The 20,956-nt window shown below is 53.9% G+C and overlaps 7 protein-coding genes across 7 annotated transcripts; 4 read left to right on the top strand and 3 right to left on the bottom strand.

The window, feature by feature from the left end:
• Window positions 1–603: 603 nt before the first annotated feature.
• Window positions 604–6,214, bottom strand: BDY24DRAFT_48422 (uncharacterized protein). The gene is made up of 22 exons (XM_076644944.1): window positions 5,862–6,214; window positions 5,392–5,622; window positions 5,234–5,283; window positions 5,114–5,132; window positions 4,988–5,051; window positions 4,643–4,919; window positions 4,545–4,565; window positions 4,044–4,455; window positions 3,899–3,952; window positions 3,673–3,804; window positions 3,480–3,597; window positions 3,344–3,396; window positions 3,165–3,249; window positions 3,003–3,086; window positions 1,806–2,923; window positions 1,638–1,722; window positions 1,464–1,543; window positions 1,337–1,396; window positions 1,256–1,265; window positions 1,119–1,176; window positions 949–1,046; window positions 604–884 (listed from the first exon to the last, which is right to left on the bottom strand). Exons 1-22 carry the CDS (start codon window positions 5,937–5,939, stop codon window positions 778–780), a joined length of 3,294 nt encoding a protein of 1,097 aa, XP_076496853.1. The 5' UTR covers window positions 5,940–6,214; the 3' UTR covers window positions 604–777.
• A 15-nt stretch (window positions 6,215–6,229) lies between these two features.
• NSE4 (Smc5-Smc6 complex subunit NSE4) lies at window positions 6,230–8,465 on the bottom strand. Its single transcript, XM_076640266.1, has 9 exons — window positions 8,230–8,465; window positions 8,035–8,115; window positions 7,809–7,935; window positions 7,530–7,673; window positions 7,236–7,383; window positions 7,074–7,162; window positions 6,904–6,983; window positions 6,660–6,781; window positions 6,230–6,536 (listed from the first exon to the last, which is right to left on the bottom strand). The coding sequence occupies exons 1-9, from the start codon at window positions 8,411–8,413 to the stop codon at window positions 6,462–6,464; spliced, it is 1,050 nt and encodes a 349-aa protein (XP_076496854.1). The 5' UTR covers window positions 8,414–8,465; the 3' UTR covers window positions 6,230–6,461.
• A 571-nt stretch (window positions 8,466–9,036) lies between these two features.
• On the top strand, window positions 9,037–10,629 carry BDY24DRAFT_48490 (uncharacterized protein). The gene is made up of 3 exons (XM_076644946.1): window positions 9,037–9,077; window positions 9,170–10,085; window positions 10,211–10,629. The coding sequence occupies exons 2-3, from the start codon at window positions 9,214–9,216 to the stop codon at window positions 10,494–10,496; spliced, it is 1,158 nt and encodes a 385-aa protein (XP_076496855.1). The 5' UTR covers window positions 9,037–9,077; window positions 9,170–9,213; the 3' UTR covers window positions 10,497–10,629.
• A 908-nt stretch (window positions 10,630–11,537) lies between these two features.
• BDY24DRAFT_48488 (uncharacterized protein) lies at window positions 11,538–12,367 on the top strand. The gene has a single exon (XM_076644945.1). The coding sequence runs from the start codon at window positions 11,690–11,692 to the stop codon at window positions 12,215–12,217; it is 528 nt and encodes a 175-aa protein (XP_076496856.1). The 5' UTR covers window positions 11,538–11,689; the 3' UTR covers window positions 12,218–12,367.
• Window positions 12,368–13,753: 1,386 nt separating this feature from the next.
• RPN12 (proteasome regulatory particle lid subunit RPN12) lies at window positions 13,754–15,458 on the bottom strand. Its single transcript, XM_076640267.1, has 5 exons — window positions 15,306–15,458; window positions 15,150–15,222; window positions 14,634–14,730; window positions 14,170–14,445; window positions 13,754–14,098 (listed from the first exon to the last, which is right to left on the bottom strand). Exons 1-5 carry the CDS (start codon window positions 15,393–15,395, stop codon window positions 13,828–13,830), a joined length of 807 nt encoding a protein of 268 aa, XP_076496857.1. The 5' UTR covers window positions 15,396–15,458; the 3' UTR covers window positions 13,754–13,827.
• Window positions 15,459–15,472: 14 nt separating this feature from the next.
• PRE3 (proteasome core particle subunit beta 1) lies at window positions 15,473–17,563 on the top strand. The gene is made up of 7 exons (XM_076640268.1): window positions 15,473–15,704; window positions 16,098–16,165; window positions 16,286–16,376; window positions 16,472–16,617; window positions 16,760–16,929; window positions 17,077–17,188; window positions 17,418–17,563. The coding sequence occupies exons 1-7, from the start codon at window positions 15,648–15,650 to the stop codon at window positions 17,485–17,487; spliced, it is 714 nt and encodes a 237-aa protein (XP_076496858.1). The 5' UTR covers window positions 15,473–15,647; the 3' UTR covers window positions 17,488–17,563.
• A 552-nt stretch (window positions 17,564–18,115) lies between these two features.
• Window positions 18,116–18,527, top strand: BDY24DRAFT_48583 (uncharacterized protein). The gene has a single exon (XM_076644947.1). The coding sequence runs from the start codon at window positions 18,205–18,207 to the stop codon at window positions 18,457–18,459; it is 255 nt and encodes an 84-aa protein (XP_076496859.1). The 5' UTR covers window positions 18,116–18,204; the 3' UTR covers window positions 18,460–18,527.
• The last annotated feature ends 2,429 nt before the right edge of the window (window positions 18,528–20,956 follow it).

Raw genomic sequence — 20,956 nt, forward strand, 5'->3', positions numbered from 1 at the left:
AGGGACGTGAATCTTTTCTTCGGTCGGGTTGAGTTGGTCGTCGTTCTAAGTTGGATATGGAGGGCTCTCAATACGCTCGTAGACTTCCTGGTTCTCAAACGCTTTTCAGTTCACAATCTTTTTCCACAGACGCGACGCGTGTCCCAGCTCTCTCAGTGTGAAGTCAATGACAATGATACCACTGTTACTAGTTCTTCAGGAACGTAGTGTCATGGCAGAGATTCAGTGGCGGCTGCAGTCCACGCGGTTCTCCAGTAATGTTCAGTTTACAATCTTTTGAGGAGGGGAGTGCGTCCCCGTCCTTCTAGTCGTTTTTCTTTCCCTTGGTTCTCTGCCTGAAGTGGTAGCCCCGCTCCACAAGAGTAGTAGAATCGGTCCAAAAAAAGATACATGCCTGCAAGAAAAGATATTAGAGCCGAGGCGTATGTAAGTCGTCGAGGCGGATGCGAGCGAAAAAGAAACGAGACAGAGAGCGTGCGAGGGCGCAAGATGAGGAGCTGAAAAACAAGGAGAAGTCTGGGGCTATATGGTAGAAACTGAAACCGAAGCGAAGCCAAAAAGGATGTGAAAGGGGAAGCCAAGGAACGGATTGAGTACGTAAGAAGGACGAGGAGAGGAGAGAGGGATGATCCGAAACCATTGTGGGTGGATATATAGTCGAGAGGCCAAAAATCGAATGTGGTGTAAGACGAGACTGCAATTCAAGAAGACGAGACGCGATGAGAATGAGAACGAGGAAGTGCAAGAAACGAAATGACACGAAAGTTTGGGCCAGAATCAGAAGAACGCTCCATCCCCCGAGGAGTATCCGGGGTTGGAGATCGATCGAGTGAGAGGGGCCGGATGAGGATGGAGGTGATGGTAGACTGGTTGACGATGGAGAGCTTGAATCGAAGTCAGAGCTCGACGCGTCGTTCGTCGAGAGAGAAAGTGAAAAGGAAGACTCACGACCGGAAGTTTGAGTAGATCGCAAGGAGTTTTCTCGTCGAACAGGATCGGTGGGAGGAGGAAACGGTTGTCTCCTTCCTTGTGAGGGACCATCGGTGCTGCGAGAGAACGAGGAGGGGTCGAGGTCAGCTCAGAGACGAGGGAGAAGAAAGAGGAACGAGAGGCCTCACTAGAAAAGGACGGGTTGGTAGGCGTCCTCTTGGAGCATGACTGCCGAGTTTCGGAACTCTGGATACAAAGAAAGAAGGGGACAGAAGTCCTCAGTCGAGCCGCTGAAGCGTCGAGAACGAAGAGGAGAGGGACAAACTGTTCATGAGCTGTGATTCGAGAACACGCGTCGGAAAGTCAGCTTCGGAACGTCGTAGGATCAGTCGAGGTCAAAACTCACAGCATCCTTCCCTTGAACGTTCGCAAACGAGAGCTGAAGGACTTTCTCGGAGCTGAAGATCTGAAAGACGGAAGAGATGGAAAGTTAGCAGTCGTTCTCGTCGAAGACAAAGCAGATAAGTACTTACCATCCATTTGGTATTCATCTTGTAAGCAGCAAACGTCCAAAGAGCTTCGACGCTTGAGAAGTTGACGAAGGCGTAGCCAACTGGCGAAGCAAAAGGGAGCGATCGAGTCAGTCGAACCGTTGAAGAGTGAGACGCGTCGGACGAACGATCTCAGAAGAAGACTCGGAAGCTCACCGTTGCACCGATTCTGGAAGTCCATTCGAAGATAGACGAAGTCGTATCCGAGAGGTACAACCGAGTCAAGAATCGAGATCAGAGCCTGTAGAGGTGAAGACGCGTCGGTCAGTTTCGTCTCTTCCCCTCCCCATCTTCCTCTCGAGGCACATTTCCCCTCGGACTCACAGCTCTCGAAAGCTTGTTCGGGATATCCTTGATCATCACCGTCGTCCTATACTCCAGCCTTTGCGAGATCCTGTCCAGCCTGACGCGATTCGCCTCGGGAACCTCATCCACTCTCGACACGCTCAACACTCCTCTCGCATGAACCGGAAGGATCGCCTGATCATCAGGTCCTCCTCCTCCTCCAGGCATCCCAGGATGGTGAGTCTCGAATCTCCTTCGATTCCTCGTCGACGCGTCGAATCCTCCGACCTGGACCTGTTGCTGATGTTGATGCTGCTGTTGCTGAACGAGATGGGCACCTCCCCCTCCTCTTCCTCCTCCGACGAGTCCAGCCTGGTACGGCTGCTGCTGCTGTTGCTGCCTTCCCTTCCTCCCACCTCCGGGACCAAACGACGACCCAAAAGGGTATCCAACGGCGGAAGAGATGAGCTCGATATCTCCTGTTCGTTCGACTTCTCGTTGCCCCTGAGCGAAGAACGAGAGGAGGGCGGCTGGAGTTGAAGGAGTTCCTTGAACGGTTTGGAACGAGAAGGAGCTTCCCGGAATTGCTGGTTGGTCTTGAGTTTGAAGCGTCATCCAGGAACGAGCGGTGAAGGGACCGGGAGTGGTAGGAGCGGCGGAGTAGGACTGTCGGTAAGGCGAAGGGACCGAGAGAGCGCGAAGGAGGTTCGAGTTTGAGTTCGAGGAAGAAGGGTATCCCGAGGTTGCTGCTGTCGAGAAAGTCGACGACGAGGCGGAGGGAGGAGGGAAGTTGAACTTCGGCTTATTCAAGCTCGCACTGCTCTTGTCGAATCCGACGAAGTTGGAGGATCGTCTTCCCGACGCGAGGTAGTTGGTGATGTGAGTTTCCTCCTCTTTGTCCTCCTCTCCTAGAGTCGATTCGGCGTTCCAAGGAATCCCACCGAGAGAAGGTAGAGCTCGAACCAACGATTGAGCCGAGTAGAACAAAGCTGAAGGGAGGAAGGAACCAGTGGTAGATCCTCTTCGACCCAACGACGCAGAATCGAAGGGTCCACCGACGGCTGGTTCGTGTCCGTTGAGGGCGTCGTTCTGAGGTTGAGACTTGGTAAGAGAGCTGGTTTCGTTGGCGACGATGGAGGTGAGATGTTTGTAGAGGGCTGTCCAGGTAAAGGAGGGATCGAAGTCAGGACGGAGAGAGGAACAAGCGACGCGTCGAGGAAGAAAAGGAGAACAAACCTTCGTGGTCTGATCGTCGAGTAGGAGTGATGGGAGAATCGAAGATGGGAGCCGAGACGATAGCACAGTGGAACGTGACGTGGACTGAAGAAGAGAAGAGAAAGAGGAAGAAGATCAACGACATGCTTCTTCCTTCGACTCTTCTCTCGAAGAGAAACTCACGAAGGGTTTCCTCGACTCGTCGATTGTGAAGAGCCTTCTTGGCGTTGCTGGCAGCTCGGGTATCGAAGAACTCGGCGAGGAAGGCCTGTAGCCAATACGAGAGCCAATCGTGATCAGTCTCGACTTCAAAGCTCCGAACGAGATGATGGAACGAAGAGCGACGCGACGAGAAGACTCACTCGAGACTGCGTCCCCACGACTCTGAAGCTTCTCAACTCTCCAAAGGCTCCTACTGGAAGTTGTCGAAGAAATTGGCTGGTCAGCATTCGTCGTCCGAACCGAGACGTATGTTGAGAGAGAGAAGAGAGGACTCACGAGTCGCCTGCAGCCCCAAGAGACTCAACTTCCCTCCCTGCGTCTCGAGCATCGTAACCATGACTCCTCCATCGTTCTCCCCAACGAGCTGCATCCCCTGCTTGGTGTCTCCGACGAGCTGGAAGATCGCAGGAAGAAACCCGACGCGTCAATGTGAGTCGTCGTCGAAGGCGAGAGAAAGGGGACGACTCACCTGCTCGACAGTCGTCTTCGCGACGAACGAAGTCCTGAGCTTGACGTCGGGTCCAATTCGATCGATAGTCTTTCGTTGAAGGGTTCGAGAGGTGGAGATGGCGTGTCGAAGGTCGTGGAAGGCGAGGATGATCTGTTCGAAGTGAAGTCAACAACGGAAGGTCAGTTCACGTCTCTCCCTCGTCGTCTCCTTTTGTCTCGTCGAAGAGTCAACATACCGGACTCACAGCTCCATGACTAGGCAAGAACTTGACCAAGATGGCTCTCAAGTCTCCCATGCCCTGCGACGACGACGAACCAAACGACTCGAGGTCAGCTCTGGGTCTCCCTCCCCTCCCATCCCTCCTCAACAAGAGCCGATCCCAAACTCACCAAGAAAACCTCCTTCAAAACCCCTACTTCAACTCCAACCGGCAACTCCCAAACCAACACGAATCGACTCTCCTCCACTGCCGCTCCTTCCAACTCCCCAACTTGAAACCCACCAGGCGAAATTGACCCTCCTCCTCCTCCTCCTCCTCCCATCGAGCTGTTGGAGTACCACCTTGCGTCCTGAAACCCTGGAGTCTGAGGAGTAGCGATATCCGTAGGACTGAGGAGAGTTGATCGGCCTCGAATGGGGGTGGGAGTGACAGGAAGAGGGTAGGACGCGATGGGTCGGAGAGGAGGAGGAGGGTGGGATCGATGGGGTTTTTGGTACTGATGCTGAGGAGGCTGGGTCGAGAGAGCGGCGGGAGGAGTAAGATGGAAGGTTGGAGAGGTGTTGGGTGAGGTGGGGAAGTGGCTGAGATGAGAAGAAAAAGGGAGAGGAGCCGAGGTGAGTTGAGGGGAAGAGGGAGGAACGACGCGACGAGGAGAGATGGGAAAACGTACGTGATAGAGCCAGGAGCAGACCTGTGAAGTAAAGATGAACTCTGGGGTCAGTCCTCACTCGACATAACGAAAAGAACAACGAGAAAGAAGAAACTCACGTCGGCATCTCCCCTCCCAACCCAACCAACTCCCTCCATTCCCTCTCCTCCTCCTCCTTCTGCTGCACTCTGGTTCTTTGTCTTCTCGGGAGACTCAAGAGGTGAACTTGGAACGAGGCGTGCTGATCTTTCGAAGGACTGGTAGGCCAGGTATCGTTGGGAGAGACGGTCTTGTTGGAAGCGTTGGAGAAGACATCGGCGGAGGAGGTGCGGTTGGTGGACGAGAGACCGAGACCGCAGGAGGGAGGTGCAGCAGCTGGGTTTTTGGTTCGAGAGTCTGTGAGAGAAGAGGAAGCGGTTCGATCAGCGAGAGCGAGGGAGTGGAAGAAAAGGGAAGGAACGAACTTCGAGGAGAAGGGTACGATGGAAACGCGTTCGTCGAGAAGAGACTTGACGATTTGGTGGGAGTCTGTAAGACGGAAGAGAGGTTAGCCTCGACCTCCACACTCGAAAAATATAAATAAAAGTCACCTGGAAGATGTTGGGAAGCCTGCGAGGAAAGGAAAGGAAACGATCCGAGCATCAGTCAGGAACGACGGTCGTTCTGTCCCTCTCAAACGCTCTGTCCTCTCAAGACGCGATGTTACTCACGAAGCCGACACCGTCTCTCTCCCCATCGATCTCCTCATCCTCAGGAGTTGCTGTAGAGTACCACGTAAACGCGTCGAAAGTCAGCTCCTCTCATCTCTCTCTCTCTCTCTCCCTCCCTCCGTTTCAACCAAACCAAACTCCAAACCTCGAAAACTCACCTCATCCTCCTCCTCCCCTATCACATCCTCGTCTCCCTGTCCCTCCTCCTCCGGAACTCCGACCATCCCTAATCCTCTAGAAAACTTGATCCTCTCTCCTCCTCCTCTGGCGTTCAAGATCTTGTGAGCTTGAGCGGGAGGAAGAGGGATCTGGAATCGAACGGGCGAGGGAGAAGGCGAAAGGAGTCCGGTGACGATCGTCCCTGTCGAGGAGGGTGGGGTCTTGTAGGGCTGCTGAAAGGAAGAGAAAGAGTCAGTGAAAAGAAGGAGCAACCGGATCCGCCTTCCCTCCCTCGCTCGCCTTCCCCTGACCTTCCTCCTTCGTTTCCTCCCTGTATACCGCTCTCCATTGTTGTGCCCTCTAGTCCCTCTGCGACTCCCTCGAACCCCTCCCAAACCATCGAGAAAACCCTCGCCACCTTCGAGCTCATCTCCTCGAGGACGAGCGAAGAGAGGAACGAGAAACTCACCTCTCCTCCTCGATCTCGATCTCGATCTCGTTGCTCCTCCTGCTGCTTCTCCTTCTGCTTCGACGACGACGAGACCATGCTGATGGGCGTATCTGTTGTTTCAATAAAAGAGATTCGGTCCGATCCAAGAAAAGGGAAGGAAGGTCGGTGGCGAAGATGGTGGTCGAGAGGCGAAAGAGGGGGAGGAAGGCGGTTTGGTTTTTTGAATCGCTTGGGTTTCGTGCCTGGAAACGAAGAAAGGAGGCTAGTGTGTGAACGTGAAGTCAGCCCTGAAGAAGGAGAGACGGATGCAAAAAGAGTCAGTGAGAGGCGGACTTTTGCGTCTGAAAGTGGAGGAAGTCTGAAGGGAGGGAGGGAGGGAGGAGAGGAGAGAGGGAAAGATCAAACGCGTCTCGTCTCACACGACTAAAAAAGGGTACCGAGCGATGAAAAGGAATGGGCATGAGCGATGAGCAAAGAAAGAGCAAGAGAAGAAAACGAAGAGACGAAATGAGAGGGAGAATGCAAGTGGGAGTAAGTAGTGCGAAAAACGAACGGAAAGGGAAGCAACGAAGCGAGAGACGACGAGATCGTTAAGATGAGAAAGCGAACGCAAACGGATCAACGAGCATCCGCGGCGACCTCCCTGTGAGGGATCCAGACGCATTCGTTGATATTGAAGGTGTCGATGGCGTCCTAGCAACGAACGGAAGAGAAGGGAAAGGGGAAGAGGGAAGGGAAGGGGAGGTGAGCTCTTCGGGTCGAGTCGAAGTCACCGCGAAAGAGAGCGAAGAAAAGCGAAGGGAGACGAGGACTCACCTGCCACATGTCCTGATCAATCTCGAGAACCATCTGAAGTTTTCGAACTCCAGCGTCGGCGTCGCTGGTGTCGGCGGGATCGCACGACATGATGGTGAGGAGAGAGTTTTCGTCGACGTCGACTGAGGGAGAGAAGAGGGAAGAGAAGGAGAGAGGAAAGGCGAGAGAGAGAGAGTTTGGTCAGGGGCAGCGACGAAGACGAAGAAGAGGTTGCAAGAAGAGAGAGGGAGAGACGAGCACTCACGGGCAGCCTTCCCTTCCTTTATGTTGAACGACGTGTAGAATATGTTTTCGATCGTCTGCGAGAAAGAGTGAGGGTTGATGCTATAGTCGAAGGGGGCGAGCGTCAGTTCTAGTCGGTCGAGAGGAAGAACAGGAGGAGGCGGAATATAGAACAGACGCGTCCGCACTCACACAAACTCAAAGAAGTTGATCCCTGTACCCTCGTTCGCCGGATCAGCAACCTGGTGAGCAGTCGTCGCCTTCACCAGGATTTCATTCAGCTGTACGTTCCCAAGCGAAGAAGATCAGCTCTCGAATCGAGGACAACCGTTGAAGTCGAACGAGCCGACTTACCTCCACAGCGTACTTGGTCGTCTCCTTCTGATCCTGATCTCCATTCTTCTCGATCTCCTTGGGCTTGGTCTTGGCTCCTTCGTCTCGAACTAGCTTAGCTCGCTTGACGATGTTTCGTTCCTTGAGGGAGACGGCGAGAGGTCCCAGTCTGAACAAACGCGTCAAGGAAGGGAAGGAGAAGGAGGAAGGGAGAGAGGTGAGCTCCAGCGTTTCGTTTCGCCCTTCCCTTCCCTCTCTTCCCTTCCTTTCCTTTCTTCACCTCCTCTCACCCACCAAAGAAGTGGTAGCACTCACAAGAAATCCGCCAGGCACACCCTCGCCGAGTACTTGACTCCCATCCAACCGACCGTGGACCATCCTCCTCCCGCCGCGTCCCTGCCATCGTCCGAATCGCCATCCTCGTCCCTCATTCGCTTGTTTCCGATGACTTTGGAGATGCTGCGATAAATGGACGAGCGAACGAGCGTTGGATCAGCTCTCGATGCACACATCTCTCCCTCTGCTTCCCAAACGAGAGAGCAAAGCATAGCGAAAGAGGGGAAAGTGAGGAGGAGGTCGGAGCTGAACACTCACGAAGACACGAAATCGTCTGTATCAAAAGCGTTCTGATCGATCTTGAGGAGCTTGGCCTGTTGAGCTGCTGATTCCGAGTGATGTACGAAAACCATAGCATCCAGCATAGCTTCTTGAGGGCGGTCGACTAGAGGGAAGGAAGGAGGAAGGGAAGGAGAGGTGTGAGCTCGTTCGCCTTCCCTCGCTTCAAGAGAAATGAGAAGAGAAAGAGAGATCAAAGACGCACCTTCGCCAAACCTATTGTTCGACTTGACGAGGGCTTTCTCGATATCCGAAACTGTTCGATTCGCAGCGTCCAGGCGATGGGCTGTTTGGAATCGAAGAGTCGTTTTGGCGGTCAGCTCGACCTCCTTCCTTCCCTTCTCCCTCCCTTGCCTTGTCCACCCCTCTCTCGCCCTATAAACTCCTTGAGACTACTCACCTGCTGCCTCTGCGAGATCCCCTCTCAGTTCCGTCCTGACCTGCAACCTCTGCCTGTTAACTCCAGCCTTGTCGGTCAACCCTCCTCCTCCTGCTCCTCCTTCGTCCTCCTCCTCGGGCTCGTTCTCTTGATTGCGCATCTGTTTCGACATCTGGCGCTTGTCTTGCGTGGAGGCGGAGGGCATGATGAGAGAGAAGAAGAGGAGTAGAGGAGTAGAGGAGAGGGAGGGGGGGGGGGTTAGGGTGAGTGAGCGTTGGGTGGAAGAAGGTGATCAGGTTCGAAAGGAGAGCAGAGACAGGCGCGTCGAGAGGGACTCGGGAGCGAGGAAAGGCGCGTCTTCCATCGCGAGAGTTCCGCTGAGAGAATGTTCGGAGTCTCCTCGTAGAAAGTGGGCTACTGGCTCATTCGCAAGCTCTCTAAAAACTGAGTTGAGTCGGCGCAGGAGAGACGTCAGGCTCGTTGGAACGCGTCGTCGTTAAGCAGCTCATTTCTCCAGCTACTGTTTTTTTCCTTAGACCCCAGAGTCAGCATATACTTATCTGGTAAAAACCACAGTCTATTCTAGGCCCAATCTCACTTGGTCTGGTGTCGAGTCGGACCATGAACATCTTCGAAGAGCCTGCGACGCGTCGCTCTCCCCTCGCCTCTTTCGCCTTCATATTTTCACGCGCAAGATTCGAGACGTCTCTAACTCGTCAAGCTCCTCATCTCACAAGGATGGTTGTGAATGCTTCCAATCTATATACGTCAGAAAAACAAACAAGGCCCTGAACTCTTCCAGCCGTCGAGCAGGGTTTTCACGCTTCCCTTCTGCTCACCACTGCACCCCCTCCCCTTCCCTTTCCCTCGTGAGTTCCGGATATCTCAACCCTCAACTCCCACCTCCTCGAGAAACTGATCCGAACTTGAATATTCTTCCCTCCTCGGATGCTTTGAACAGCTACAGACAAGGCTTGAACTTCGTCTTCGAGAAATCGGACCTCGATGAGCTCAACAAGGTCTGGACGACTTAGAAGTCAAGCTCAGCAGGTTCAACAGAAGCAGGAGCAGCAGTACCACCATCCGGAGCCACAGCAGGAGGAGCATCTTCAGCTCGATCGAGGAGAGCGCGAGCTGGGTGACTTTGGAGGGGAGGAGCAGCAAGGGCAAGAGGAAGGAGGAGAGGAAGGAGGAGAAGGAGAAGACGTTGTTGAGCTCGAGAACGGACTCGTTCAACTTCAACAGCACAGTCTAGATCTTGAACTTCATCGCCATCTCGACGAACATCTTCGACAACTCGATCAGGATACGAACTCGCTCGAACAGAACGACGTCGAGGAACAAGAAGGAGGAGGAGAAGCAGAAGAAGGAATCGATCAAGCTCACCTCGACCTCCCTTCCTCCTCCTCCAACCTCAACCCCATTCCCTCCTCGTCCGTCTTCGATCATGCTCTCTGCAAGTACGTTCTAGGAGGAGGAGGAGGAGGGGGGGGCGATGAGAGTAAGGGCGGTTGCTATGGGAGACTGTTTGAGACGAGACAGGTTCGTCTCCTCGTTCCTCTCCCTCTTTCGTTCGTTTCGAGAGCTCACCTCTCTTCCTCCCTTTCTCAAACTTTCGCTCCATCATATCCAGGAAGCCCTCATCTTCGTCCTCGCCAACATCAAATCCCTCCACGGAGTCGATCCTTCCACCGTCGACTTCCAAGTCCAAGGATGCGCCGTCCCAGAACACGTTTGGAGAGCCGTCATGGATTCGGAACATGCGAAGGGAACGGGGTATGTAGAGATCACGGTGGTGGTGGAGAGTGTAAAGGGGAACGAGAAGGGGAAGGGAAAGGGGAAGAAGGTTGCTGCTGGTGGTGGGAAGAGGAAGAAAGGTCCGTCCCTCGCCTTCGCGTCCTCTCCGTTCCCCGACTCGTCTCGTCGAGAAAAGCTGACCTTCCTCTCTTCCCCTTCTCTTCGCGTCTACTTCCTTCTTTTTGTCGTTTCCCTGTCCCATCAGCCAAACTCTCTCACTCTCCTTCAACCGACATCAACCCAAACTCCCACCTCTCTCAACCCTCCTCCTCCTCTGCGCTCGAACCCTCCTTCCACCTCCAGTTCCTCCCTCGGCCAGCTCACTACCCACCTCTAGGAATCAACACCAACATCCACACCTTACCGTCCACTTACCTTCCTTCCCTTCAACCTCAACACCAATCTCCGCCTCCCTTCTCCCCTCACGACGAACACGACGACCTGGACGAAGGACCCGAGGCAGGCTACAACGACGGACAAGACGAGAATAACGACGACTACCCTGCCGACGAACTCCTCCCCGAGGACGACGACGACGAAGACCAAGACCCCCATGCAACCCACTTCCCGACCGGTTACATCAACCTCTCGGAACCCATCGGGCTCGCAGAGGAGCAGCAGTTGAACGCTTGGAACCTGCCTTCGAGTGTTTATCAGCAGATGGTTACGGCTGCTGGGTTGAGTGGGGTTGCAGGGTTCGAAGGGATCGTGAACGCTGAGGCTAGTGGGAGTGGTGGGTTTGGAGGGGAGAGTGGGGATGGGAATGGAGGGAAGAAGAAGAGGAAGCCTAGTCGGTACAATGGTGAGTTTGAGCTTTCGTTCGGCGGCTGGAGTGGGAAGTGGTCGAGTGGAGGGGAGAGGAGGGAAGAGGAAGAGAGGCAAGGGAAGGGAAGGGAGAGGGAGGAGAAAGAGCAAGAGACGCGTCGAATCGAACTGACTCTGTTTGCCTCGTCTTCGCTCGCACAGTCTTCTACGGAAAGGAGTACCTTCGACTCAAGAGCGAACATCCCGATATGGAGAACACTCAGATCATTCGAGAGGTGGCGAAACTTTGGGCGGATGAGCCGTCGAATCCCAAGGTGAGTTTCGGCCTTCCTGTTCTTTCGTTTCGAGGTCGTCGAGGTTGATCACTGACGAGTCTTCTCTTCCTTGTCCTTTCGACCTTGTAGAACCAACGAGTCAGGAAACCTCGAGAGGAACGACCCCCAACGCTGTACACCGGTGCGTTTCGTTCCCTGCTCTCACCTCGTTGCGTCGACGCGTCCCGAGTTCCCGCTTCCCTTCGTTCCCTTCGAGTGCTGATCTCGACGTTCTTCGATTGTGTGTGCTTCGAATCGATCAGAATACTACCACATCGAATACGCTCGTCTCAAACGTGAGAACCCCAGTCAATCGAACGAGGATCGGAATCGAGTCGTCGCTTCTCACTGGGCGACGTCGCCTGTCAACCCCAAGGTCCGCTTCGTTTCGTTCCTTCCCTTTACCCGTCTCCTCTGCCCGGTCTCTCTTTCTTCCCCATCTTCTTTCATCTCTCGTAGACTGACCTACTCTCTCTCTTTCTCTCTCTGCGTCTTCGTCCTTCCTCTCACAGACCCGAAAACGTAGACGCAAAGCCGTCCTCATCGAACCTCAAACGGAAGGCTTCCTCCATTCCCCTTCAGGAGGAGCAACCGAAGCAGCTGTCATGGCCGCTCGAATGCAGACCCAGGAAGGCGTCGAGGGGTTCTCTAGGCAGATGGCTGGGTTGGGAGAGGAAGGGAACGAGGGAGGACGAGAGCAGCAGCAGCAGCAGTACCCGAACGACGACAACCAGCAGCTCGATGGGAACGATCAACACCAGCAGCAGCAGCAGCAGCAGGAAACCGACGACCCGAACCTCCAATATCAGATCGATCCCTCGCTGGAACTCAACGACAACCACAACCACAACCACCATCCTTCCGACCTCCAACTTGACCCTCAACTCGACCAACTCGACCCTCAACTCGTCGGGATGGGTCTTCATCAGCCTCCATCTCAGCAGCAGCAGTACGAGTCCGTCGAACATCAACATCAACAGGAGCAGGGCGAAATGGAAGGGATGGAAGGGTTGCGGCAGCTGCATCGGATTCAGCAGGAGCAGGAGGCGGCGCTCCAGGGGGAGGACGTGGAGGGCGAGGTTGTTGGAGGGGAAGGAGAGCAGTGGGGGGGATATGAGGAGGAGAGGAGTTAGGGAAGGGCCGGTGTTGTGCTTTTTTTCGGTTTTGCTTCGTGCTTTCGTTTTTGTTTTCGTCCTCTTGCTTTTCGCTCTTTTCTTTCGTTGTTTCTCTTCGGCGCTACTGTAAGACTGTCTTCATCGCTTTTAATACATTCGTTCTGAAGATCTTCTGTTTCCCTCTCTTGTCGAGCCGTGCGAGAGGATCTGGGCGCGTCGAGACTCAAGCGGCTTGTTGTCGAGTCGTGTTCCGATACATGGGTGGGTGAGACCGCATAAATACGCTCAGTCTGTACGTAGAGATGTTGGGTAGTCTAGATGGGAGAGGTGAGACTAGCGCAAGAACTGGCGACGCAAAGGAAGGAAACGAAGATCGAGCGAGGGCACGAGCGGAGAAAGGGCGAGAGAGACGGACGACTTGCGTAGGTGCGAAAAGATGATGAGATTTCTCGATGACGAGGAGAGAATCTCTACGTAAGGGAGTCGACGGGAAGTGTCAGTGTGGAGAGGAACTCGACGAAGGACGACGCGAAGGAAAGGTCGTCTTGCCTTCATCGACCTGCAGCACCACCGATCCACCTCCTTCTCGTCCTTGTTCCTCTCCAGCCACCCCTTGAACCTCCTCAACAACTCCTCCTCGAACCCATCGAGAACCACAGGACCCTTCGTCTTCCACCTCTTCCTGAGGGAGGGGAAGCGGCTTGATTTTCCTTTTAGACGAGATGTAGAGATATAGAGAGAGGAAAGGAGGTCTTGAGATAATATCGTGATGTTCCGGCTGTCGTGGTTGAAGAGAAAGGAGGAAGGAAGGGCCTAGCTCGTAGAAAAGCAAACGGGTCCTTCCCTCTCGACTATCGACGGCCAGAATGTCCTTTCACCCGTTCTCGATCCTGCATTCTCGATTTTCCAAGACCTGTACAGGCTTCTCAGATAGCTGTAGTCACCTTTCTAACCTTCAAATTCCTCGCGGAACCGGAGAAGACGAGCTCCTCGTCAGGTTCTACAGTATTCCCCTCCTCCCTCCTTTCTCCTCTGCTCTCAGCTAGCTAACGAGCGATCTCGTCATTATCCCCTTCTTGGTCTCAAGTTCCGTTCGGAATCTGGCCGCTGTATAGGTAGGAGAGCTGTTTCGGCCCGAAACCCAAGTCTGAGTCGTCGTCGAAACAGAACAAAGGTCGCGTCGACGACCCACCCGCCTTGGGCTCTTCTGTCGACACCTTCGACTCCGATCCTGAGCCTTCATCGCTCATATTGAGAATCGCTTCTTCAGCTCGAAGTAGTCAAAGGGGCTGTCGAAGAGCTGGCCGACTCCGGTTGACTCCAGAATCTGTCGACGCGTCGCGTCGACGAAAAGGACCAAAAAGCGTATGGGAAGATGAAGGAATTGGGATGGGTTATGAATGAGTCGACGGCTGACGTACCGATATATCTGCCTCCAACAGCTCTGACGTTCATGCTCGACGAAGGAGTTGGTGGTGGATTGAAGCATTACTGAGCTGGCGCGATCCACGTCCGTCGCTTCTTCCTTCTCTCTCCCTTGCAGAACGAGCTCCATTCCAGAAAACGCATCCATCCTCATTAACCAACCTCCTCCCCATTGCACTATCCCACCTCTCTCTCTCTCTTCTCTAAACGATCGCCTCCAACTCCCTCGCGTACCCCAAACTCTCCTCGATCAAGCCTTTCATGCCCCCGCTCTCGGCAGCAGCACCCACGCCTGCTCCACCCAGCGCGGAGGGAGTCGGGAAGAAGATTGTCTGGGACGACGGAGAGATGGTCCATCCTTTCTTTTGGGCGAAGGCGACGACTTCGGAGGGGGAGGGGAGGAAGAGGAGTTGCTGGGCGGAGGGGATGGGGAGGGAGGTGTAGGAGGTTAGGAAGGAGAGCGAGATTTCATTCCTGTGAAGGTTAAGGAGGGTTAATAGGTTAGTTGAGGGATTAAGGGAGGGAGAGAGGGAGATACAACTCACCTAATACTCCCAACCAACAACTCTGCCAACCCGCCCAACCCTTTCCCTCCGTCCTTGTCCATCAACCCTTTCGCCATCCTCCAAACCTTGTTGTAGGATCCCTCCATCAGTCCCCGTTCAAGCTCGATGATCTCTCGGACGCCATCGGCCGAGAGAAGTTGGACGGGCAGGGTTTCGAGGAGGGTGTGGAACGCTGACGTTCGCGAGGTGGACAGGAGCGAGAGGAGATGGAGCGAGAGGAGCGTTGGGTGGGAGGGGGAGGGGGGGAGGAGGGGACTGCGGAGAGAGAGGTAGTTCGGGGTTGATTTGATATGCAGGTCGTCGGGAGAGGGAGAAGAGGCGGTGAAAGTGAGGTGAAGACGAGGAAGGAGAAGGAGAGGAGGGAGGACGAGGAGGGTCCGTCAGCTTGAACGATTCCATTCCTTTTCCAACGACGAGCGAGAAAGGATTAAAAGCGAACTTACGTCGAATAGAAAGCATCCAGCTGAGCCATGTATCGTTCGAAAGCTGGAATCTTTGCTGATCGGATCGAGTAGAAGGCTCCGATCTCGAGGATCGACCCTGGACGAGAGGAGGAGGAAGGAAGGAAGGGAGAGAGAGAGAGAGAGCTCGTCAGTCTTTGAAGCTTTGTCGGAGGTTCGGAACGAGAGACAAGAGGGACGTCTGCGGTGTGGTAGGTCTGCAGAGGGGAAGAGAACTGAGAAGCTTGAGAGGGAGGAGAAGGAGAGGGTGGAAGGAAGGCGGTTTGGTGCGAGCTCGAGGGCTGAAGGAGGCGGAGGGGTTGAGCTCGCAGAGTTCTCGTCCCTCGTGAGCTTCTGGGAGAGCTTCTCGAGTGCATGTATGCGCTCTTCGCTCCACTCTGATCTCGCTCCTGAAGGAAGACATCCAGCTCCTCGGCTGAACGAGACGAGCTCGAGCTCCTTCTCCTCCTCCTCCTCCTCCACCCTCCTTCGAACGAAGCTGACCGGATGGGCACTCACTCGCTACGATGAGATCCTGTTCCGAGTTACTCGATCCAGAAGGGTATAGCAGATTGTGCTGAGTGAGAAGGACCTGTAGAAGAGATGGAAAGAAAGGATTAGGACGAGAGGAAAGAAGGCAGGAGAGAGAAGGAAGAGGGAGACGACTCGACTCGCCTTGATAGCAGGAAGCTGCTGTCCCACACTGGCAAGATCGTTGGAATCGAACGAGGATTGAAGGGAGGAGAATGAAGAGGCGAGGGACATGCTGTTGACGGCCGAGAAACGTGCGAGAAGGAAAAAGGGGAAAGAGGTGAGATGGGAGTCGAGAGCAAAGGTATCGTGGAAGTCGCTTCGACGCCGTCCTTCTCCTTCTCTGTTTCGACTTGACTCCCTTCTCTCGCTTTCCCTTAACTACATCTTCAACCGAAAACACCAGACTCTACTACTCTCCTCTTCTCCTACTACACCTCCACCCAACCACTACCACCCACCCAACCAAAGGAAAACTAGAGAACGATGGAGATTGGACGAGCTGGAATCGATCGATTGAAGAAGGGAGAGATCAACTTGGGAGTAAGTTCACCTTCTTCTCTTCCGCTTCTTCGTTTGGAGACTCGTTCTTTCGGGAGTCGCGAAAGGCATACATGCGCTGTATAGTCTGGGCTGTTGGTGCTCGAGGGCTTGGAAGTGGGGAGGAGAGGAGGGACGGGAGGAAGAGGTCGGTGGAGGTCGATGAGCTTCCATCAGGACCGTTTCTCCCTTCTTCGCCTCTTGTTTTCGAGGTCTTTACGTCCAGAGCGCTCTTGGAGCACCTGTAGGCACTCCTCCATCGAGATATTTCGGCCAGAAGCTCCCTTGATTGAGCTCAGACTCTCAGGGACCTCCATCTCGACCTCTCCTCCTCCCATCACCTCGTCCTTCTCCTTCTTCCAGAGCTGACCTCTTTCTTTTCTTCTTCGCCTACAGACGTCTATCATGGCCGTTCAGTTCGACGGAGGAGTCGTCATCGGTGCTGATTCGAGAACTACCTCAGGGTTCGTCCTCTCTGTGCAGCTCTCCTTCCCTTCCTTCCACGAGCTCAAGCTGACTGTCCTTTCCTCCTTCTTTCTCTCTTCTTCTTCTCGCTTCTCCCTCTAAACGTCGGACGACGACAGATCCTACATCGCCAACCGAGTCACCGACAAGCTCACTCACATCCACGATCGAGTCTACTGTTGTCGTTCAGGTTCGGCGGCTGACACTCAGGTGAGCTCTCGCACTCCTTCCCTCTCCCTCCTCCCTGTTCTTCTTCTTCAACAGCACCATCTGACTCGACTCTCCTCTCTTTGGTTCTTCTCTAGGCCGTCGCCGACATCGTCCACTACCAGCTCCAAATGTTCGCCGCTCAGACGGGAGGCCCTCCTTCCGTTCACACCGCCGCGTCCATCTTCCAGAAACTCTGCTACGAGAACAAGGACAACCTGAGTGCTGGGATTATCGTTGCTGGGTGAGTCTCAACCCTGTTCCCTCTTCTACGTCTTTTCTCGCTCTCCTTGCGCCATCTCGTCTACTCCACGACACACAAACCAAATCCGTCGCTGACCCTTGTCTCCTTCGTTCGCTCGTCCCTTCGTTTCGTTGAATCTCAGATGGGACGCCGAGAACGGACCCTCCGTATACAACATCCCTCTGGGAGGAGGACTCTTCCGACAACCTTGGGCGATCGGAGGATCCGGATCGACCTACATCTACGGGTACTGCGACTCGACGTTCGAGGAGGGATGGGGGGAGGAGAGGACGGTGAAGTTTGTGCAAGATGGTGGGTCTCGCTTTCCTTTTTCTGCTCTGTTCTTTTTTCGGACTCTTCTCGTCGTTTTCCTCGAGCGAGAAGATCGAAGTTCGAGACCGATGAGTCGACGAAGGAACGGAACGCTGACCTTCCCTCCCTTCCTCTTCGCGTTCTCAGCCCTCTCCCTAGCAATGGCTCGAGACGGATCCTCAGGAGGAGTCATCCGAATGGCCGTCATCACACCCGGAGGAGTAGAGAGGAAGTTCTTCGCTGGAGCGGATATCCCTACGTTCGTTCTGTCTCTCCCTCCTTCTTTCCTCCTCCTCTCCCGTCCTTCTTTCCTTTCCACCTCTTCACCCCCCCGTCGCCCTCCTCCACCCTTTCGCTCACCCTCCAATCATCCTCGTCAATCTCGCTCTCATCCTCGGGGAAGGAGAAACGCTCTCGTTCGAAACGAAACCGAAACCGAAATCGAACTGACGCGCTCTTTTTGTTTTGTTTTCGCTTCGATGGTGCAGGTTCTGGGAAGGCAAGGAGATCCTTCAGAACACGGTTCCGGGGAAGTTGGTGGCTGGGGTTCGAACTTAGCTTGTCTCTTCGTAGAATAGAGACGCGATGGATGGGATTTGAGTTCGATTCGGGGGAGGACTGAAAGGGCGAGGGCGGATGTCGTTGATTTTTTTTTTTTTTTTTCGACGGTGGTACCGAAAGGAAGGGAAGTCAAGAGGACGAGCGAGGGGGTTGAGCAGGAGTTACTAACCCCTCCCTGAACTCGAGGACCAGATTTGCCTCCGAGCGAGAGTCAAAATCAGCTCCAATTCCGAGCCCACTCTCGTTTCACCTCGAACCACCACCTTCTTCCTTCCTCTCCTCCTCTCCTCCTTCTCTCCCGAAGGGTAAAAGGGTTGAACTCTGCTTTCTCTTCAAGCTTTTCCTCTAGATACTCTGCTAGAACGCAGATCCTTCAGAGGAGGAGAAGTGGAGGAGCTGCAGAGGTCACTTTCCTCCCCCTCCTTCGTTCCTTTCTCTCTCTCTTTCTCGTCTCTCGTCCCACTTCTTCCGATCAAGAGAGTGCGGTCTTGCTCCTCTATCTGCGCTCTCCTTCTGAGTTGCTACGTAGAGGCTGAGGAGCGGGATGTCGTTCCTCCATAGCGGTTGAATCGAGGAAGGGAAACGTCATCTCTCGAGATCGAGACGTTCATCCCTTGCTGGATCTCTTCCTCTCAGACGTCGAGTCGTTCGCTCTCACTCTTGGAGGTGTGGAGGGGCGATTATCTTCGTCTCAAAAGGAGATATCTTGCAGGGATGTTCGCTCGTTGGACCCGACTCGCCGCTCGACGTCTTCCCTTCCTTTCGTTCGTTCCTTTCCTTCTTCCTGCCTCCATCCTCTTTCTCTCTCGCTCCCGTAGCAGCACTTTTTTCTCTTGTTCGCATCTTGTTGTGTTAGTGTCAACAAATTGTGGACGAGGGAACAGAGGATCTCTACGGGTCGAGCGCGTCGTCGTCGTCGTCGTTCGTTCTTCCTTCTTCCTTTTCTTTTGCGTTTTCGTTTTTCTGTGAGTACGAGGGACTTCTCTGCAGCTCAATCTAGAGACCCCAGCTGAAGATCTTCACGAAGATGTCCCACTTGTGTTCTGGACGATAGGAGTTGCCGAGTCGTTTCAGTTTCGACCTTGTCTCTCCTCCGTCCCTTTCTTCTTCTTTGCTCTGAAGGGAAAGGAAGTATTCTTCCCAATATCTTGCGATTGAGCTGCTATGATCTTCCTTTCGAGGATCTTGTGGTGCCTCCTTAATGATCTTCGACTCGGGAGCTGGCTTTTCGCTCGAGCGGTTTCTTGCCTCTCTCTCCTTAGGACTACCTGACGCGTCTGATCTGTGATCTCATCGCATATCAGCTACTAGCTAATAGCCTGATGATCGGTCACAGCATTGAGCGTCAGCTCGTCCAAAAGACGTTTCATTGAGGAGGCGAACGCGACGCGTCCGTTCACCTTCCTTTCGCCCTCTCCCCTTCTCTCCTTCCATCCATTTCCCTAGCAGCTCGTGAGCACATCTCCTTCGGCGGACCCGGCCTTCTCAGCTTATTCACTTTGCGTTGCGTTGTCGACTCTGCTGGGAGATGAAGCCAAAGTCAACGCAGCGTCGGTCACTTTCCTCGTCTCATACTTTCTCCCTGTCTGCTTCCCAGATATATCTGAATCATCTGAATATAAATCACGAAGATTTTGATATGTTTTTGGAGTGTAGCCTGTAGAGATCGTGAGTCAGTCCGAGAAAACTCAGAAGGACCGACTCAACGCGACGAGGAACACAAGGGGTCCTTCATGAACGCCTCCCTCGCATGCTTTGGTGACCCACCCCAGCTGAGCGGACGAGCAACGGAAATGAGAGTGGTTAGACCATCCTCGCCCCCCGCGTTCTCGTTTCAAGCTCAGCAAGGATGAGTGGGAAAAGCAGGGAGGCGACGCGTCGTTTTGTTTTCCATTCTCGTCCCCAGCCACCTCTTTCCTTCCGTCTTCTCTCTCCGCTCATTGCTTCTCCTGCGATCCGCCGCGCGGAGGGGGGTGCATGAAGTATCCCCGTCCCGCGTGTTCTGGCTCCAGGCTCAGCAAGAAGCGGACGAGAAGCAGACGAGGCGTCGCTTTGATGTTCTGGTCGCAGATTCCATATGCTGTGCGTCTTCTTTGGATGAACGTCTCCTCTTCCGAGGCTAGGAAGTCCATTTGGACTCCGACCCCTCGGGAGGGAGGGAAATCTCATCTGTTGAAAAAGCCACATCTCGAGATCTTCAAGCGCCGTCTGCTTTTCTTCGTTCGTTGCTCTTTGAGCGTATCTCATCTTCCTGCATGACTTGCTCCTGATCGAGCCATTGGCATTGTCCTGTGAGATCGAGCGGCCTCGAGATTTGAGCGACCAGCAGCGATTTGAGGCCGTCAAGGACGACGTTCCACGTCTGATGTGTTTCTCTTCGTTCTGATCCAAGTTTGGTCTCGATTCTGCGTACCAGATGAGGAATCTGGCCATGATGGAGTCATCATCTCAGCAACGACCCTCGATCGACTCTAGATCGGCTTGAAAGCTCAGCTGGAGTTCAAAGACGCGACGCGACGCGTTTCTTTCCTTTCACCCTCTGTCTCATCTTTCATGGAGGTCTCTACTTGGCAAACTTCAGCTGGATAAGTGCTGATCTTGAGGATCCAAGATCCTTGAGAGGCTCGTAGATCCTGATCCTCAGCAGCTCCCCAGCTGTCGGTCGCACGTCGCTGAAGCTGAACGGCATGGATCTTTTTGAGCTTTCTTTCCTCGGTCTTGGGGTGCAATTTGCATCCTTGGAGTAGCATTTTTTGAATCCGGATTCAATCTCTGCCACTCGAACGCTGCCTTTGTTCCTCTCGAAAGAAGTCCGAGCAGGGAAGGACGATTCGAAGGAAGCGAACGATTCGAACCCGTTGGCTTTGAGATGTGATTCTGCTACCCCGCTGCTTAGCTTAGTACGGACAATTCTAACGCTGATACGATTGATTTAATGTCCGTTTTGTGAAGCGAGAAATGATGGGAGGGAAGAAGAGTCGGGATCCGAAGCGACATCGTTGGACGCGTTGGATTCGACGTGTCCTGACGTTCGCTGTCGGATGAGTCTTCACGAACAAAAGGAGTCTCGTACACTCCAGTCTATAGTCACTTCTACTAAAACTGAGAGACCTCCGTCTGATCTCCAGAGGAAGCTGGTGGCGAGAAGAACAACGACGCGTCGACGAGACTCGCGGCGCCCTTCGTTGTTTGACAGCGAGCGCCCTCCTTTTCTTCTGAAGATTTGATAGGGGGCAGACTTCAACCCGTATGACGATGATCTACGTCTCGAGCAGATTTGCCTCCAACCAGGGGAAGGACGCGTTTCTCCCTCCAAAGAGAGCGACGACGAGTCGCTTTCGCATTGGATCCGAGCTCTGTTTCTCTCTCTCGCTCTGATGTTGTTTCCTACCAAGCTTACCGCATGCCCTCGTGTCTCAGCCTCAACCTGTCAAAGCTTCCATTTCAGCAAAGAAGCGAAAAGAAG

This window comes from Mrakia frigida (genome assembly GCF_051309035.1).
Source record: "Mrakia frigida strain ATCC 22029 unplaced genomic scaffold BDY24scaffold_14, whole genome shotgun sequence".
Taxonomy (NCBI): domain Eukaryota; kingdom Fungi; phylum Basidiomycota; class Tremellomycetes; order Cystofilobasidiales; family Mrakiaceae; genus Mrakia; species Mrakia frigida.

What these genes read in the sequence shown, in the direction of transcription:
- BDY24DRAFT_48422 (XM_076644944.1), bottom strand. Translation starts at nt 5,939, where the DNA reads ATGGTCTCGTCGTCGTCGAAGCAGAAGGAGAAGCAGCAGGAGGAGCAA. An exon ending in ATCGAGATCGAGGAGGAGAG is followed by an intron (nt 5,623 to 5,861) that starts GTGAGTTTCTCG and finishes TCCTTTCAGCAG; the next exon opens with CCCTACAAGACCCCACCCTC. An exon ending in TCTTGCCTAGTCATGGAGCT is followed by an intron (nt 3,805 to 3,898) that starts GTGAGTCCGGTA and finishes CACTTCGAACAG; the next exon opens with ATCATCCTCGCCTTCCACGA.
- NSE4 (XM_076640266.1), bottom strand. Translation starts at nt 8,413, where the DNA reads ATGCCCTCCGCCTCCACGCAAGACAAGCGCCAGATGTCGAAACAGATG. An exon ending in GAACAATAGGTTTGGCGAAG is followed by an intron (nt 7,936 to 8,034) that starts GTGCGTCTTTGA and finishes CCTTCCCTCTAG; the next exon opens with TCGACCGCCCTCAAGAAGCT. An exon ending in CGACCAAGTACGCTGTGGAG is followed by an intron (nt 7,163 to 7,235) that starts GTAAGTCGGCTC and finishes GGGAACGTACAG; the next exon opens with CTGAATGAAATCCTGGTGAA.
- BDY24DRAFT_48490 (XM_076644946.1), top strand. Translation starts at nt 9,214, where the DNA reads ATGAGCTCAACAAGGTCTGGACGACTTAGAAGTCAAGCTCAGCAGGTT. An exon ending in TGGTGGGAAGAGGAAGAAAG is followed by an intron (nt 10,086 to 10,210) that starts GTCCGTCCCTCG and finishes CTGTCCCATCAG; the next exon opens with CCAAACTCTCTCACTCTCCT.
- BDY24DRAFT_48488 (XM_076644945.1), top strand. Translation starts at nt 11,690, where the DNA reads ATGGCCGCTCGAATGCAGACCCAGGAAGGCGTCGAGGGGTTCTCTAGG.
- RPN12 (XM_076640267.1), bottom strand. Translation starts at nt 15,395, where the DNA reads ATGTCCCTCGCCTCTTCATTCTCCTCCCTTCAATCCTCGTTCGATTCC. An exon ending in AGCAGCTTCCTGCTATCAAG is followed by an intron (nt 15,223 to 15,305) that starts GCGAGTCGAGTC and finishes TCTCTTCTACAG; the next exon opens with GTCCTTCTCACTCAGCACAA. An exon ending in ACAGGATCTCATCGTAGCGA is followed by an intron (nt 14,731 to 15,149) that starts GTGAGTGCCCAT and finishes CCTCTCGTCCAG; the next exon opens with GGTCGATCCTCGAGATCGGA.
- PRE3 (XM_076640268.1), top strand. Translation starts at nt 15,648, where the DNA reads ATGGAGATTGGACGAGCTGGAATCGATCGATTGAAGAAGGGAGAGATC. An exon ending in GATTCGAGAACTACCTCAGG is followed by an intron (nt 16,166 to 16,285) that starts GTTCGTCCTCTC and finishes GGACGACGACAG; the next exon opens with ATCCTACATCGCCAACCGAG. An exon ending in GTTCGGCGGCTGACACTCAG is followed by an intron (nt 16,377 to 16,471) that starts GTGAGCTCTCGC and finishes GTTCTTCTCTAG; the next exon opens with GCCGTCGCCGACATCGTCCA.
- BDY24DRAFT_48583 (XM_076644947.1), top strand. Translation starts at nt 18,205, where the DNA reads ATGTTCGCTCGTTGGACCCGACTCGCCGCTCGACGTCTTCCCTTCCTT.